Raw genomic sequence first — 12,509 nt, forward strand, 5'->3', positions numbered from 1 at the left:
AGCTGGCCGCAGCAAGGGGACAGCCCCCGTTCCCGGGGAGGCTGGGGCAGTCACCGAGCCTGTTCAGGGGAGTGGGCTGACTCTAGAGGTTGGTCCTGGGCTGGCAGGAGGACACATGCAAGGGAAGCCGGCAGTTATAGATCCAGCCCTGGCCTGTGGCCCCGGGGTTCTTGCTTGGCTTCTTGCATTGCAGGGCGCGGTCACAGTCACAGTTCTCCTGTCATGTGACTGGTCCAGTGCCTCTCTGGATTGTGTGGCTCGTCTTCTGGTTGTTGAGTTCTGAGAGCTCTTTGTGCATCCTGGAGACTCACCCCTCGTCCGAGAGATGATTTTTCTCTCGTCCCAGAGGTCTTCTTTGCATTTTCTCATTTGTGTCCTTTGAGACACAAAGGGTTTTAATTTTAGTGATGACCAGTGGGTCCCTTTCCCCTCATGCTCATGTGCTTATTTTCGATTCACATTCGAGTCCCCGCATGCAGACCAGAAATCACTTGTCATTATGTCAGGCTTCCATGTGATGCTGCTCTGAGTACAGACTTGTACCTGGATGGGCCTCTTGTAGGGATTGGGCTAGGATTCAGCTTCATTCAGGCTTCCCGGCCCTCAATTCAGAGAGCCGTGCTGTTGCTGACTCTCCAGCGGGACCATGTCACCCCTCCATCCAGCAGGGCATTTCTGTGTGCCTCGTGTGCACCTACCGAGGTCACCATCAAGGAAGAGGGCCTGAAACAGGGAATCACTAAGCTACTCAGAGGTATGATGCATGCAACAGGGTGTAGCCATCTGGTGGAGGGGTGTGATTTTTCTCAGGTTTGTTTTCTCATGTCCGGTTGGCAGGCCTCACAAACTGTAAATGTACACGGTCAAATTTGAGATCAGTATGACCTTAACTAATTCCATTCTGGGCATTAGTCTGCTCCCTTTCCTTGATGGGGAGGTTAGTGCAGAATTTGTGGTGATTGTGTGGCCATTGATTCCCATGTGAACTGGGCCTTGCCCCCGCGCTGTTTTTCTGTGCAGCTCCTCAAAAAGCACCAACTTCTTTTCTTTTATATTTTTTAAAGATTTTATTTTTTTATTCATGAGAGACACACAGAGAGAGGCAGAGACATGGGCGGAAGGAGAAGCAGGCTCCATGCAGGGAGCCTGATGTGGGACTTGATCCCAGACCCTGGGATCACAACCTGAGCCAAAGGTAGACGCTTAACGGCTGAGCCACCCAGGCGTCCCCAACTTGTTTTCTTTTAGTGCATCTTCTCTCCGTGTGTACTTTCTTTCCAACTTTTTTCAGTTTCAAACCATTATGAAAAGTTAGCATCTGAATCTTCACCAGGCCTTACTGAAATAGACAAGGAAGGGGAAAGAGCATTTACATGTGGACTTCAGCCTTTGTTTTATCTGAAATACTGTTATCATGGCATTCAATCGAATCAGATGATTGTTCCACCAAAATCAACAAAAGCAAGCGATTCCACAGTTAACTAAACTCTGAATAGCATGAACTCAGTATTTCCTTAAAGCAGAGTTTCTTGCCGGGGCAGTGGACGTTTGAGCTGGGTCAGCCTCTTGTGATGGGGCCAAGCCCCATGTAGTGGGATGCGCTCCACCCACTCACGCCCAGGGTACCCTCCAGCCAGGACAGCCAGATTCTCTCAGACATGACACCTGTCCCCAGCGGGAGGGGACGGTGCAGGCTCACACCCGGTTGGGAGTCACGACTCTACTGGTGTTCTCGGGTGCAGCCCTGTATCCCTGGCATGGAGCTCCCACGGTGAGGAACCATTTGCTAGCCACGTCTAGTGTCTAAGTAAGTGCTCCTTCCCCACAGCAGAGATCTGTGGGGCTAATGTCAGGCCAGGTCTCCTCCAGCATGCATGTGCACGGGTGTGTGGTCATGGCCCTGGTCCAGCGACAACCTGAAGGTGACCTTCCTGCTGGCCTCGAGGCTGCAGGACTCCTCGGCTCCCATGCTGGTCACCGGGCACTGCCACAGTGAGACGGCACCACAGAGTGGGAGGCTGGATCTCTGACATCAGTGTGGCCAGCTCCCCGCCCCCAGGCTCCAGGGGACAGTCCACTTGTCCAGCCCTGGTGGCTGCCGGGTCCCTGGGCTGGGGCTACATCCTGTCTCTTAGAGGACACTTGTCATTGGATTTGGAGCCCACTGGGGTGATCTGGGAGGACCTTGTCTGCAGATCCTTGGCTTAATTATAGTTGCAAAAACCCTGGCTCTTTAAGATCACGTTTTCGAGGGACACAGTTTACCCTCTTTCCCCTCACAAATATAGGAAGGGAGCCTGGGGCTCAATCACGGGTTTTTTTTATTGTGTTCTTTTTCATTTCTGTGAGGTGCTAATGGCTGCCACTCGTTGTCTTCCATGTTTTGTACAGATTCGGAACCCCAAGACCCTTCTTCCTATGCCGGGGGTGATGATTGGCGACATGGGGAAGAAGCTGGGACTGAATGGTATAGACAATGGGTGAGTGTGCGCCCTGACCTCAACGGGTCCTGTGTTCTCTGCAGGGTTGCCACTTGGGGCCACTCACTCAGGTCCTGGGGCCCCGCTGATGCCAGCCCATGAGCCCTCCGAGTCCCTTAGTGCTGTCCCCTCCTAGACACCTGTGGGGCAGGGAACACATGACGGGGACACACGCCTCATCTGCCACTTGAGAGCCGTGTCACATGCACACACCCTGTCACACACACTCCATGTCACTCCCTGTGCACACACACCTGTCACACACCCCATGTCACACACACACCCTGTGTCTCATACGTTCCATGTCACACCCTGTGCACATACACCCTATGTCACACACACCCTGTCTCACATCCTCCATCTCACAAACCCCTTGTCATACACACACCCTGTGTCACACACACACCATTGTCATACATACCCCATGTCACACATACCGATGTCATATACACTCCATGTCATACCCTGTACATACACACCCCGCATCACACATACTCTGCATCACACATACCCTGCATCACACACCCTTATAACACATACCTGTGTCATATACCCCACACCACACACACACCCCATGCCACACACACCCACCACATACACCCTACCCTGTGTCACACATCTGTGTCATACCTTGCATCACACATACTGTGTGTCACACACCCTCATAATACACACCTGTATCACACACCCCGCACCACACATACCCCGCACCACACACACCTCACGCCACATACACCCTACCCTATGTCACACCCTGCATCACATATACCCTGTCACACACCCATGTCACACACTCCACACCCCACATACCCATGTGTCACACACATACCCTGTGTCACACTGTCACACACTGTGTCACACCCCTGTGTCACACATACCCCACATCACACATATGTGTGTTATACACTGTGTTTCACATACATTGTTTCACACATACATGTCATGCATACACATCTTGTCACACACACCCCATGTTATGCCTCCGTCTCTCTCTCTCTCTCTCTCTCTCTCTCTCTCTCTCTCACACACACACACACACACACACACACACTGGCCTCGCTGCCATCTGACTGTTTCTAGGACGGCGTTTGTAGTTTGCATGTGCTCAAAAGAGAATATGTGGGGGTTTGCTCTCAGTTAAGCTTGGTGAATCCTTTCATGAGTATAAACCCCTTGAGACTTGTTCTGTCTCCATGCCGCAAGAACGAGGGAAGATTTTCCATTCCTTAAAAAAGGCACTTTGAGTTTGCTGAGTTGTGCTTGGAGAAGCATTCCTCAGCTTCCGAGTAATAGGCTCAAACACTCTGGGGGTGCTGGCATCCAGTGTATTCTTGAAAAGTGTCTGTGTGGGCTCACGGCCTGGGGGGCCTCCACTGCAGCCAGTCAGAGCGGCCCCATGGAGGTTCAGGTGCTGCAGCCGCTCCTTGGCAGTGCCTCAGCTGCTCCCAGCCAGACCTGTGGAGGAGCTGGTCTGCAGCCGACCCTGGTTTCATACTTGGGAGGGTGACCTGCAGAGGTTGGCCTCTTGCCTGGATGCTGGCGGGGGCCTGGTGGCCGGCTGTGCCTTCTTGCCTGGCAGATCCCCTAGATGTTCCCCAAGGAATGTGGGAGGGGGCTGTTGCCACCAGCCCTGCACCCAGCCCTGGGTCTCTGCTCTTCCCTGGGAGACCTGGACAGTGTGCTGCATCTTTCCCCCAAGGCTGGCCTGCATGCAGGGGTGGTGGAGAGACCCGTGGTACCCAGGGCACGATGTCTTGCCTGCTGTCAACCAACTATACGGCTCTTAGCAAGCATCTTTCAAGTGTCAGGCCCAATGGCTCTATGACAAAGGGTTAGTAAGGCCCATAGAAACTGCCAACCAGAAGGAGGTGGCTCAGTGAGATTGTGGACAGTGAACAGTCACCACAGAATGGGTTCACATGGTAGTGGTGCCAGGGGACCACCAGTTACCTGCTGCAGGGCAGAGTGAGAGGAGAATTGTGACAGGCCTCTGGAGGATGTAGTGGCACTCTGAGAGACATGCCTCAGATCATGGGACAGCCTGGCCCATTGGAGGGTCCTGGCAGGTGCTACCTGGTTGGAGGCTGGGAGGCAGGTGGGGCTGCTGGAGCAGTAGGCCAGGCCCCATCTGAGAGCTTCCCACATCTTTCTGGGGCTGGAGGGTGGATGGGTCAAAGGGATGTGCTCAGGGTGTCATCATTCTGATCAGCAGTTGGAAAGGCCTATGCTTCTCTGCAAGGGATGTGGTCTGCACAGAGCCCGGGGACAATTATTGCAGTGAACTGGACCAGAGAGAGTGGCGGCTGAGTGAACACAGGTGGAGCAGGGTGGGGGGCAGGACCCCATTTGGGCAGAGCTGGTGCCCAGCTTTGATGGGGTGCCTGGCCCCATCTTGGGGGTGCCCACAGTTCTGGCTGGAGTTAGTGTGAACAAAGAGGGATGGCTCCCCACTCAGGCTTGGTGACACTGTGCTCCTCACCATGGCCTCTTATGGGTCAAAAGAGCTTTCTGGATGACACTGAAAATGCGCTTGGTAATCAGATAAGTTGCTGTGTGATCTGTTGAGATTTCTAAGGCGGTTTGGGGTTTTTGCTCAGTGTATGTAACATCCATTCCTTTGTATAACCTGGTCCCTTATACTATTATGAAGTAGGTTTTCTCAACCTGACAGCTCTAAAGGATACCTTCTATTGCTAATGCGTAAGTGATCTATAATGACGTGTGTGGGCCTCTATTCTTCTTAGCTTTCTAAAAGAAATGAATTCACATGCCTTCTGAGCATGGGTACAATAACACGGTTCTGTTGCTTAACAAGAGAGTTTTAAAATCTTAGTTTGCTGGTTTTTCATATCATATTGTGGATCCTGATATAAGACTGAAGGGTAAGAACCAGAGATTCTAATCTTTAAAAAAAGTCATTTCCCTCCTTTTCTGACTAACCAGCTTTGTCCCAGCAGCATGAGGGCACCTGGCCTCGTGATTACCAGTAGATGGCCATTTGCTTCTGCACAGAGCCCCACCGCATACAGATCACGGGTTATTTTTTGTTTTACTTTTTTTTTTTTACTACTTTTTAAAAAAAAAAGATTTTATTTATTTATTTGAGATAGCAAGATCAAGAGAGCACAAGTAAGGGAGGGCAGAGGGAGAGGGAGAAGCAGACTCCCCGCTGAGCAGGGAGCCTGACACGGGGACTCGATCCCAGGACCCTGAGGCCATGACCTGAGCAGAAGGCAGACACTTAGCCCTCTGAGCCACCCAGTCACCCTCTGAATCTACTTTTTAAATAGAAAAATTTGTTGAAATTTCCTGCCCTTAGTGACTTTTCTTGTTTTCTCTTTTGGGAAGGGGGATTGTCACCCTTTTAGCTTTCCTTTGCTTTTTATCTGTCAGGTTTCTGCAGGGAGAGTAGATAAGCCCCAGGGCCAGAGCTCAGTTTAACCAGAAGTCCTGCTGTGTCTCTGCACAGATTTGCCATGTTCCACAAGGTTAGAATTCCTCGCCAAGACCTTCTGAACCGGACTGGAGAGGTCACCCTCGAGGGTACCTACGTCACCCCCTTTAAGGTACAGGTATCTCCAGATGGAGAAGTTTACAGGTGTAAAGTGCTGCATAGGACACTCCCCAGGCTTGCAAGGAGTCCCACCACCCCTGCTGGGCTGGCTGGCAGCAAATTTCTTCTAGTTCAGGTTCCAGTACCCCCAACAAGGAAGGTGTCACTTAGGTCAGCTCTGGTGCCTGGGCATGATGACAGATGCTGGCCAACAGCTGCCCATGGATGTCCACTCCTCTGCCCACCTCACCCCCCCACCCAGCTCTCCAGGGTTAGTTAGGGAGGCTGGCCCTATTGCTGCTGTTTCCCCTAAAGAGCTTGAGGGCATCGGTTGTGTGATGAAATATCCCAAATGGGGTGACAGTGTTGTCTGGTGTCCGGGGCTCATCACATCCCTAAATTCTTTGGAGGGTTAGACGCACAATGGCCATGGCCATGTTGGAGCAGCTGGTCACCTCCTAGGTCCTGAGCTCACAGCTGAGGTGGCTGCATCCCCAGGAGCACATGAGCCTCAGAGGACTCTGTCCCACAACATACACCCACCTGATCAGAGTTGGAACAGCTCGGTTGGAAGCAAGCATGATAGGGATGCTAGGGATGAGGAGAAAAGTCGGCAACATGGAGCCAGAGTCTCTTACCAATGGGAATAGTAGTGCCAGCCATTCATCAGAAGCCAGTAGGAAAATGAAGGAGCAGAAGGCATACAACAGAGGGGATGAGTGTCACGGGGGACGGGCTGGAGGCTGGAGGCTGGAAGGCCCGAGAGAGGTGTCCTTAGCACATAGGAGAGGCTGCAGCAGAGTGAGAGGAGGGGAAGGGAGCGGTAAGGAAGAGGAATGTCCACGTGAAGGAAGGGAAGAAGACCCAATGGACGGCCCGTGAAGCCCTGGGGAGAAGTCGGGTGAGTGCTCGCTGCAAACACACTGTAGAGAAAATGAAAACATTTCACAGAGAAACAGATGAGATACTCCAGAGAGAGGGTACGGGCTTGACTCCCACAGAGTGGAACTCTCTGAGCCTTCAGATTTCCCCAGCGATGATCCATCCAACTGTCATTTTTGTGTCAGTGTGTTGTAAACCTTCTCCGGCTCACTGGGGTTTGCAGGGTTGCCACACAAATACCACAGGGGATAGGACTTTGGAAGAGAAGTCCAAATAGTAAAAGAAATGAAGGCAGGAGAGGCAGTGGGAGGTGAGGGAGGCCGGGATGGCAAGATCAGTTAAGGCTGGCAGCTGGGTGCTCCCAGGGCACCACTGCTGCAGAAAATCGTGCCCAAGGCCCTGAGGTTGGCGACAGGAGATTAACACAGATGCATGTGAGGCTACCATCTATCATAAGAGAACACAGCCAGTGACCGTCACAGCCCTCAGGAAGGTTGTCTTCTGTGCGGAAGGAGGAATTCCAGAGGAATGGGGGTCATGGGAACAGAATGTTGGCACTAGCGCAGCCAGACTGTGTCGGACTTGAGAGGCCAGGAGCCTGTGGTTCCCACACAGGGTGTGGATTCGTGTGGCCCCGTCCCTCCTGCCTGCTGCCTCCATAGCAGAGCATCCCCTGAATGTCCCCTGCTATTGCCATCTACGACTCAGACACTGTAGCCCTGGCCAGGAAGTCTGGGTCGGGGGCGCTCTTAGGGGTGGGCCTGGCAGCCGGGCCCTGTGGTCATTGCAGGAGTGTCCCCGAGGTGGCCCAGCTGCCCTGCTCATGCTCACCATGTGCTTTTCTTCCACAGGATGACCGGCAGCGCTTCGGAGCATCCCTGGGCACCTTGTCCGCAGGCCGGGTCGCCATTGTGGGCATGTCCACTGTGAACTTAAAGCTGGCTGTCTCTATAGCACTTCGTTTCTCGGCCACTCGGTGTCAGTTTGGGCCATCGGATGAGGAGGAAGTCCCGGTGCTGGAGTATCAGATGCAGGTACTGGTTTGGCAAGTCCAGCCACCAGTCCCGCCTGTGAGGATGTGCACACGCTCTGCTGGGTGCTGCCTTTTGCTTCCCGGGGGCAGGTCAGACCTCAGGCTGCTCATGGACCAGCTGAAAGGGGAACTTAGCAGCTTAGCAGCTGGGCAGCAGGCTTCTTGTCAGTGGGTCCTCCTGAAAAGGAGTGTGTACAGGAGCCAAAATAAGGGCCTTGGAGGAAGCACATTCTGGTGAGGGGCTCACTCCATTTGTATCTGAGGGCACTGCAGGCTCCGCATGTCCAGGGCCATGCTCTGACGGTTCACAGCGTCCCTCAGACATGACCCCCTATGGGAATAATCAGCCACAGCAGCTGGGCATTCAAGCTGTTCATTGTGACATCACCCAGTAGCAGGAGGGACACTCGTCCTGCTGTTCCTCGGGAGAGAGGCACCCTGGGAGGCAAAAGGGGATCCCAGGTGGCAACACCAATAATAAGCTTCTTAGTTCCTGGCAAAGGGAGATAAATTTTATCCTGGAGAATACTCACGGTGCTTGTATGCTATCAGCCCTTCCTCACACACCTCCCTTCGCCTTCCTGACTTCTTCACACACCTGGCCTCACCCCTTCCTCACACACTTGTCTTTCACCTGGTGGGATAGGGTTGCAGTTCCAGGTCACAGCGGGGGGCATCACGGCTCCTGTCTGAGTTCAATAGCAAGTCTGACCTGGTCTTGGCCCAAGCTCTGTGTAAGCGCAGGCATGTCCAAGTGAGGGCTGGAAGGAACCATAACAGAATCCCAGTTTCTTTTAACATTTTTTATCATGGCTGGGAGCCTGTTTTAATAACAAATAAATGAGAAGAAGCAGAATATCTGGTTCGTGACTGTGGCGCATATTGTCCCCTCCAGCATGAATCCCACGTCCTTCGTGAGGTCAGTGTACCTGACTGCCTGGACACAGCGCTTAGGCTCCTGCCCCAGCTCCACCGTGCTGTCTGTGTGCCCTTGGGCAAGGCACTTAACCTCTCTGCGTTCTGACTAGCTCATTAATAAATTAGAGCTGATGATAATACCGCTTTGTGGGGCGGTTGTGAGGATTAAATACACCAGTCCATGGAAAGCAGTCGGCAGGGCATCTGGCACCCGGCACTCAGTAAGCGATGGATGGCGGTGGTGTTGGTGGTGGTGACAACTTCCTTTCCTGCTTTTTCCTCAACCCCCCCTTTCCATCCATGAGGCAGTGGATGTGCAAGAGACCTCGTCCCTGCCTTGGGGGGACTTCTAGTTCCCTGTGAGCCTCAGTTTCCCCATCTGGCTGAGGGGTGGTTGCTTGATCCTTGGTAGGCACACAGAGCACAAGCTATAAAGTGTCTAGCCCTGCGTGCCAGTGCAGTCGGCTGGCTTCCTCAGTTGTAGGTGGGCTGATCATCACTGTTCCAATAACGTGGTATACAGGAAGCAGCACCTGTGGGCAAGACTGTGGGGTGATGGGAGGGACCGGCTGGGTTGGAAGCACATCAGGGCAGAGGGCCTCCTGGCTGTGGCAGCAAGATCCTGCTGTTGCTGACCTGTTGCCCCTGGACTCTGCCCTGGTCATCATTGCCGTTGGCCATCCGGAGGGGCTGGTTCTCTGGGGAGGGGGAGCATGTTCTCTGCAAGGCAGGGTGGGCTCCCCGTGGGGGAGGGGGTGGGCTCCCCACGAGGATGTGTGGTGTGGTAATGTGAGGGTCTTCTTGATTGTAGCAATGGCGCTTGCTCCCCTATCTGGCGGCCGTCTATGCCTTAGACCACTTTTCTAAATCACTCTTCCTGGACTTGGTGGACCTTCAGCAGGGCCTCATGGGGAAAGACCGGAGTGCCAGGCAGGTGAGATGACGCCCTTATTGCCCTCTGCCCCCCCCACCCCCCGCAGTGTTCATCATCATTGACTCTCACTGATGTTGATCGGCACAGACTCAGCCTGTCTTTCAAAATAACGCCCGTCATCCGTGGTGGCTTTGTGGGGTTGCCGGGCCACTTCCTGAGCTGTGTCTGCCCACCCGGGCCTCGTGGAACCCTCACTGATCTGGACAGCGCGGGCACGTGTCCATGTTCCCAGCTCTCAGGGATGTGCTGACGTGACTCCGACTCCAGGCTGTGAGCTCAGCTGTCCTCCTCCTTTTGAGAACATGATGATTTGGCAGATTGCACATTACCGGCTCCTCAGTAGATTTCACGGTTCTGATCCTTTCGTAAACAACCCTCTAAAGGTCTGAATCCAGCTGACTGGATTTGAATTGACAGTCAAGGATTTATGCCAGAAACGAGTGTGCACTGAGCTCGGCAGCTATGTAGACTCATCCTTGGCTGATCCCTGTGTAAACGGCTTACAACCGCCTTTCCATGGCCCTGCATGTTGCCTCCTGGGCATGAGTAAAATGAATCACAAGGAATGTGTCTTAAAACAGATCAGAAATATTGCAGATCGGTGTTATGTACAACACCCTAAAAGGCCTGTATTGAATTAGCACGTTTTGGAGTACTCAGCGCAAACATCCGGGGGGTGGGGGTGGGTGGGTGGTGGGTGGTGTGGAGGCCGCCAGCAGGGTGCACTGCTCAGCAGCACACAGGTCCGCGGGAACGCGGGGATTAAACATGTTTTTCCCCAGCGTGAGTCACTGAGACTTTTGCCAGCTGACATTGGAATCGTTCTCCTATTAATAATGTAATAAAGTGTAGTAAGCATGCTATATTCTTTCTGAAACTCAGTGCTTTAACTGAGGCACAGTGGGACCTAGACGTGGTCCTTATTTCACATCAAAAACACTGGTAACAGGGATCATCTTATTCAGCAGGTGTGCATGTCTCTTTTTTTTTATTGTACCTGTTAAATGTTAAGTAGAAGCAAAAGGATATCATGAGACATGTGAGGCCCGGGGCCACTGGCCAGGGATAGCCTTGCAGCGTCAACTAGAAATCGCATCACCTGCGCAGTCTCTTGGGACATGGTCCCCACCCTCACCTCTCCTCGGAGGGAGCCCTGTCTCCACCTCCTGTCTGGTTTCTTGCTTTTCTTTCTCCCACTGCTTGGTTTCAGTTTCATGAGCTTCGCACAAACCGTATAACATGTACTTTCTGCTTCCGTGCTCTGCATTTGCGATCATCCTTACGTCCTGGCGTTTGTTTGCTGCACAGAACTCTCTGGTCCATCCGTTTTTGTGGCTGTGAAACTGCTTATGGCACAATGTCTCCACTCTGAGATGAATCCTTGCTTTTTAAGCTAAAATTGTTTTTTTTTCTCCTGCCGTTGTCAGGTGTCCTGGATAAGACTAGAGGGGACACAAGCCTTTGACGCTAGGGGTGAATTGACCTTTGACCTCTGGTGTCAGAGCCTCTTTTCACCTGTTTTTGTTGGACTTCCTCTCTTAAGGCAGAGCTCGGACGTGAGATCCATGCCTTGGTGTCGGCCAGCAAGCCCCTGGCCTCATGGACTGCCCAGCAGGGAATTCAGGAATGCCGGGAGGCGTGTGGAGGACATGGCTATCTGGCTGGTAGGTTTTGAAGCATTTGTTGGGTTTTCTGTCTATAGCTCTACTTTTGACTCAAGGGGTCAGCAGACGACTGCCTGTGGGCCAAAGTCAGCCACCACTAGTTTTTGCAAATAAAGTTTTATTAGAATGTGGCTGCACCCGTTCATTCATGAATCTTCTGTGGCCATGTTTGCATGACAACCAGAGTCGAGTCATCTCTATCAAGCCTAAAATGTTCACTGTCTGGGCTTTTCCCAAAGCAGGTTTGCCAGCCCACTGCCCTAGACAGATGCCCCTGCATCTGGCTCACGTTCCTTGGCCTCCGTCTGGGGATAAGGAACAGTGGGGAGACTATGTGAAGGAGCCCCCCAGAAACCAGAGCAGACAGTAGATACTCTGTTCGTTTGAATTGTAACCGTTTGGTGAACAACTTGGCAGTAAACTGGCACCAGGTCTTATTCGGGTGAAAAAAAACTTAGAAAAAGAGAGTTAGTTTTTATTGGCATTGGCTCTTGTTTGGGCAGCTGGTTTGTGGTGAAGAGAGTGGGCCGCCAACAGCTGGGGACCAACTCCTGCTCTGCCACTCACTAGCTGCACCTGGGCCAGCTAACCTCTCTGTGCCTCAGTTCCTTACCTGTAAAACAAGGATGATGGCAGTATACCACAACACAGGGTCCTGCCTCGGCCAGCACCGTGTAGGGCATGTGGCACATGGCCAGTGGCCTCTCATTTGTGGTAATTGTCAGAGTGTTCAGTGTTCAGGACACGTCCCGTGTGCTGGTGTTCAGTAAGTGATTGGTAAAACGTAGTTATCCAGAGAAGGCTCCACACATTCCAAACAACAGAATCGGCAGCAACCTTGTTTTCAAGCTGATAACCTGTGCAAAAGCATTTTAGGCTCTTGCCTAAATCATTTCAGTGATGGTCTGTGGCTCATTAATGTGCTTTCAGCGAAGATCTGCTCCAGTTACTTGTCACGCAGGCAGCCAGCAGTGGTTGCTGGGCTCCCGCCACGCTCTGCCTCCCCGTTACCCATTGACGAACGGGTGATCGTGGTGGCGCCCAC

General features: G+C 52.7%; 1 protein-coding gene across 6 annotated transcripts in view; it reads left to right on the forward strand.

Annotated features, from left to right (window-relative positions):
- ACOX3 (acyl-CoA oxidase 3, pristanoyl) overlaps positions 1–12,509 on the forward strand; it is a 55,212-nt gene that overhangs the window by 21,251 nt on the left and 21,452 nt on the right. For all 6 annotated transcript variants that reach the window (XM_055325998.1, XM_055326002.1, XM_055326000.1 and 3 more), the window contains 5 exons: positions 2,392–2,480; positions 5,950–6,046; positions 7,767–7,949; positions 9,678–9,800; positions 11,344–11,464. In XM_055325998.1, the coding sequence (XP_055181973.1) occupies positions 2,392–2,480; positions 5,950–6,046; positions 7,767–7,949; positions 9,678–9,800; positions 11,344–11,464 (613 nt within the window). The remainder of the gene's footprint in view (positions 1–2,391; positions 2,481–5,949; positions 6,047–7,766; positions 7,950–9,677; positions 9,801–11,343; positions 11,465–12,509) is intronic.

Source organism: Nyctereutes procyonoides, unplaced genomic scaffold (assembly GCF_905146905.1).
Source record: "Nyctereutes procyonoides isolate TBG_1078 unplaced genomic scaffold, NYPRO_anot_genome, whole genome shotgun sequence".
Taxonomy (NCBI): Eukaryota; Metazoa; Chordata; class Mammalia; order Carnivora; family Canidae; genus Nyctereutes; species Nyctereutes procyonoides.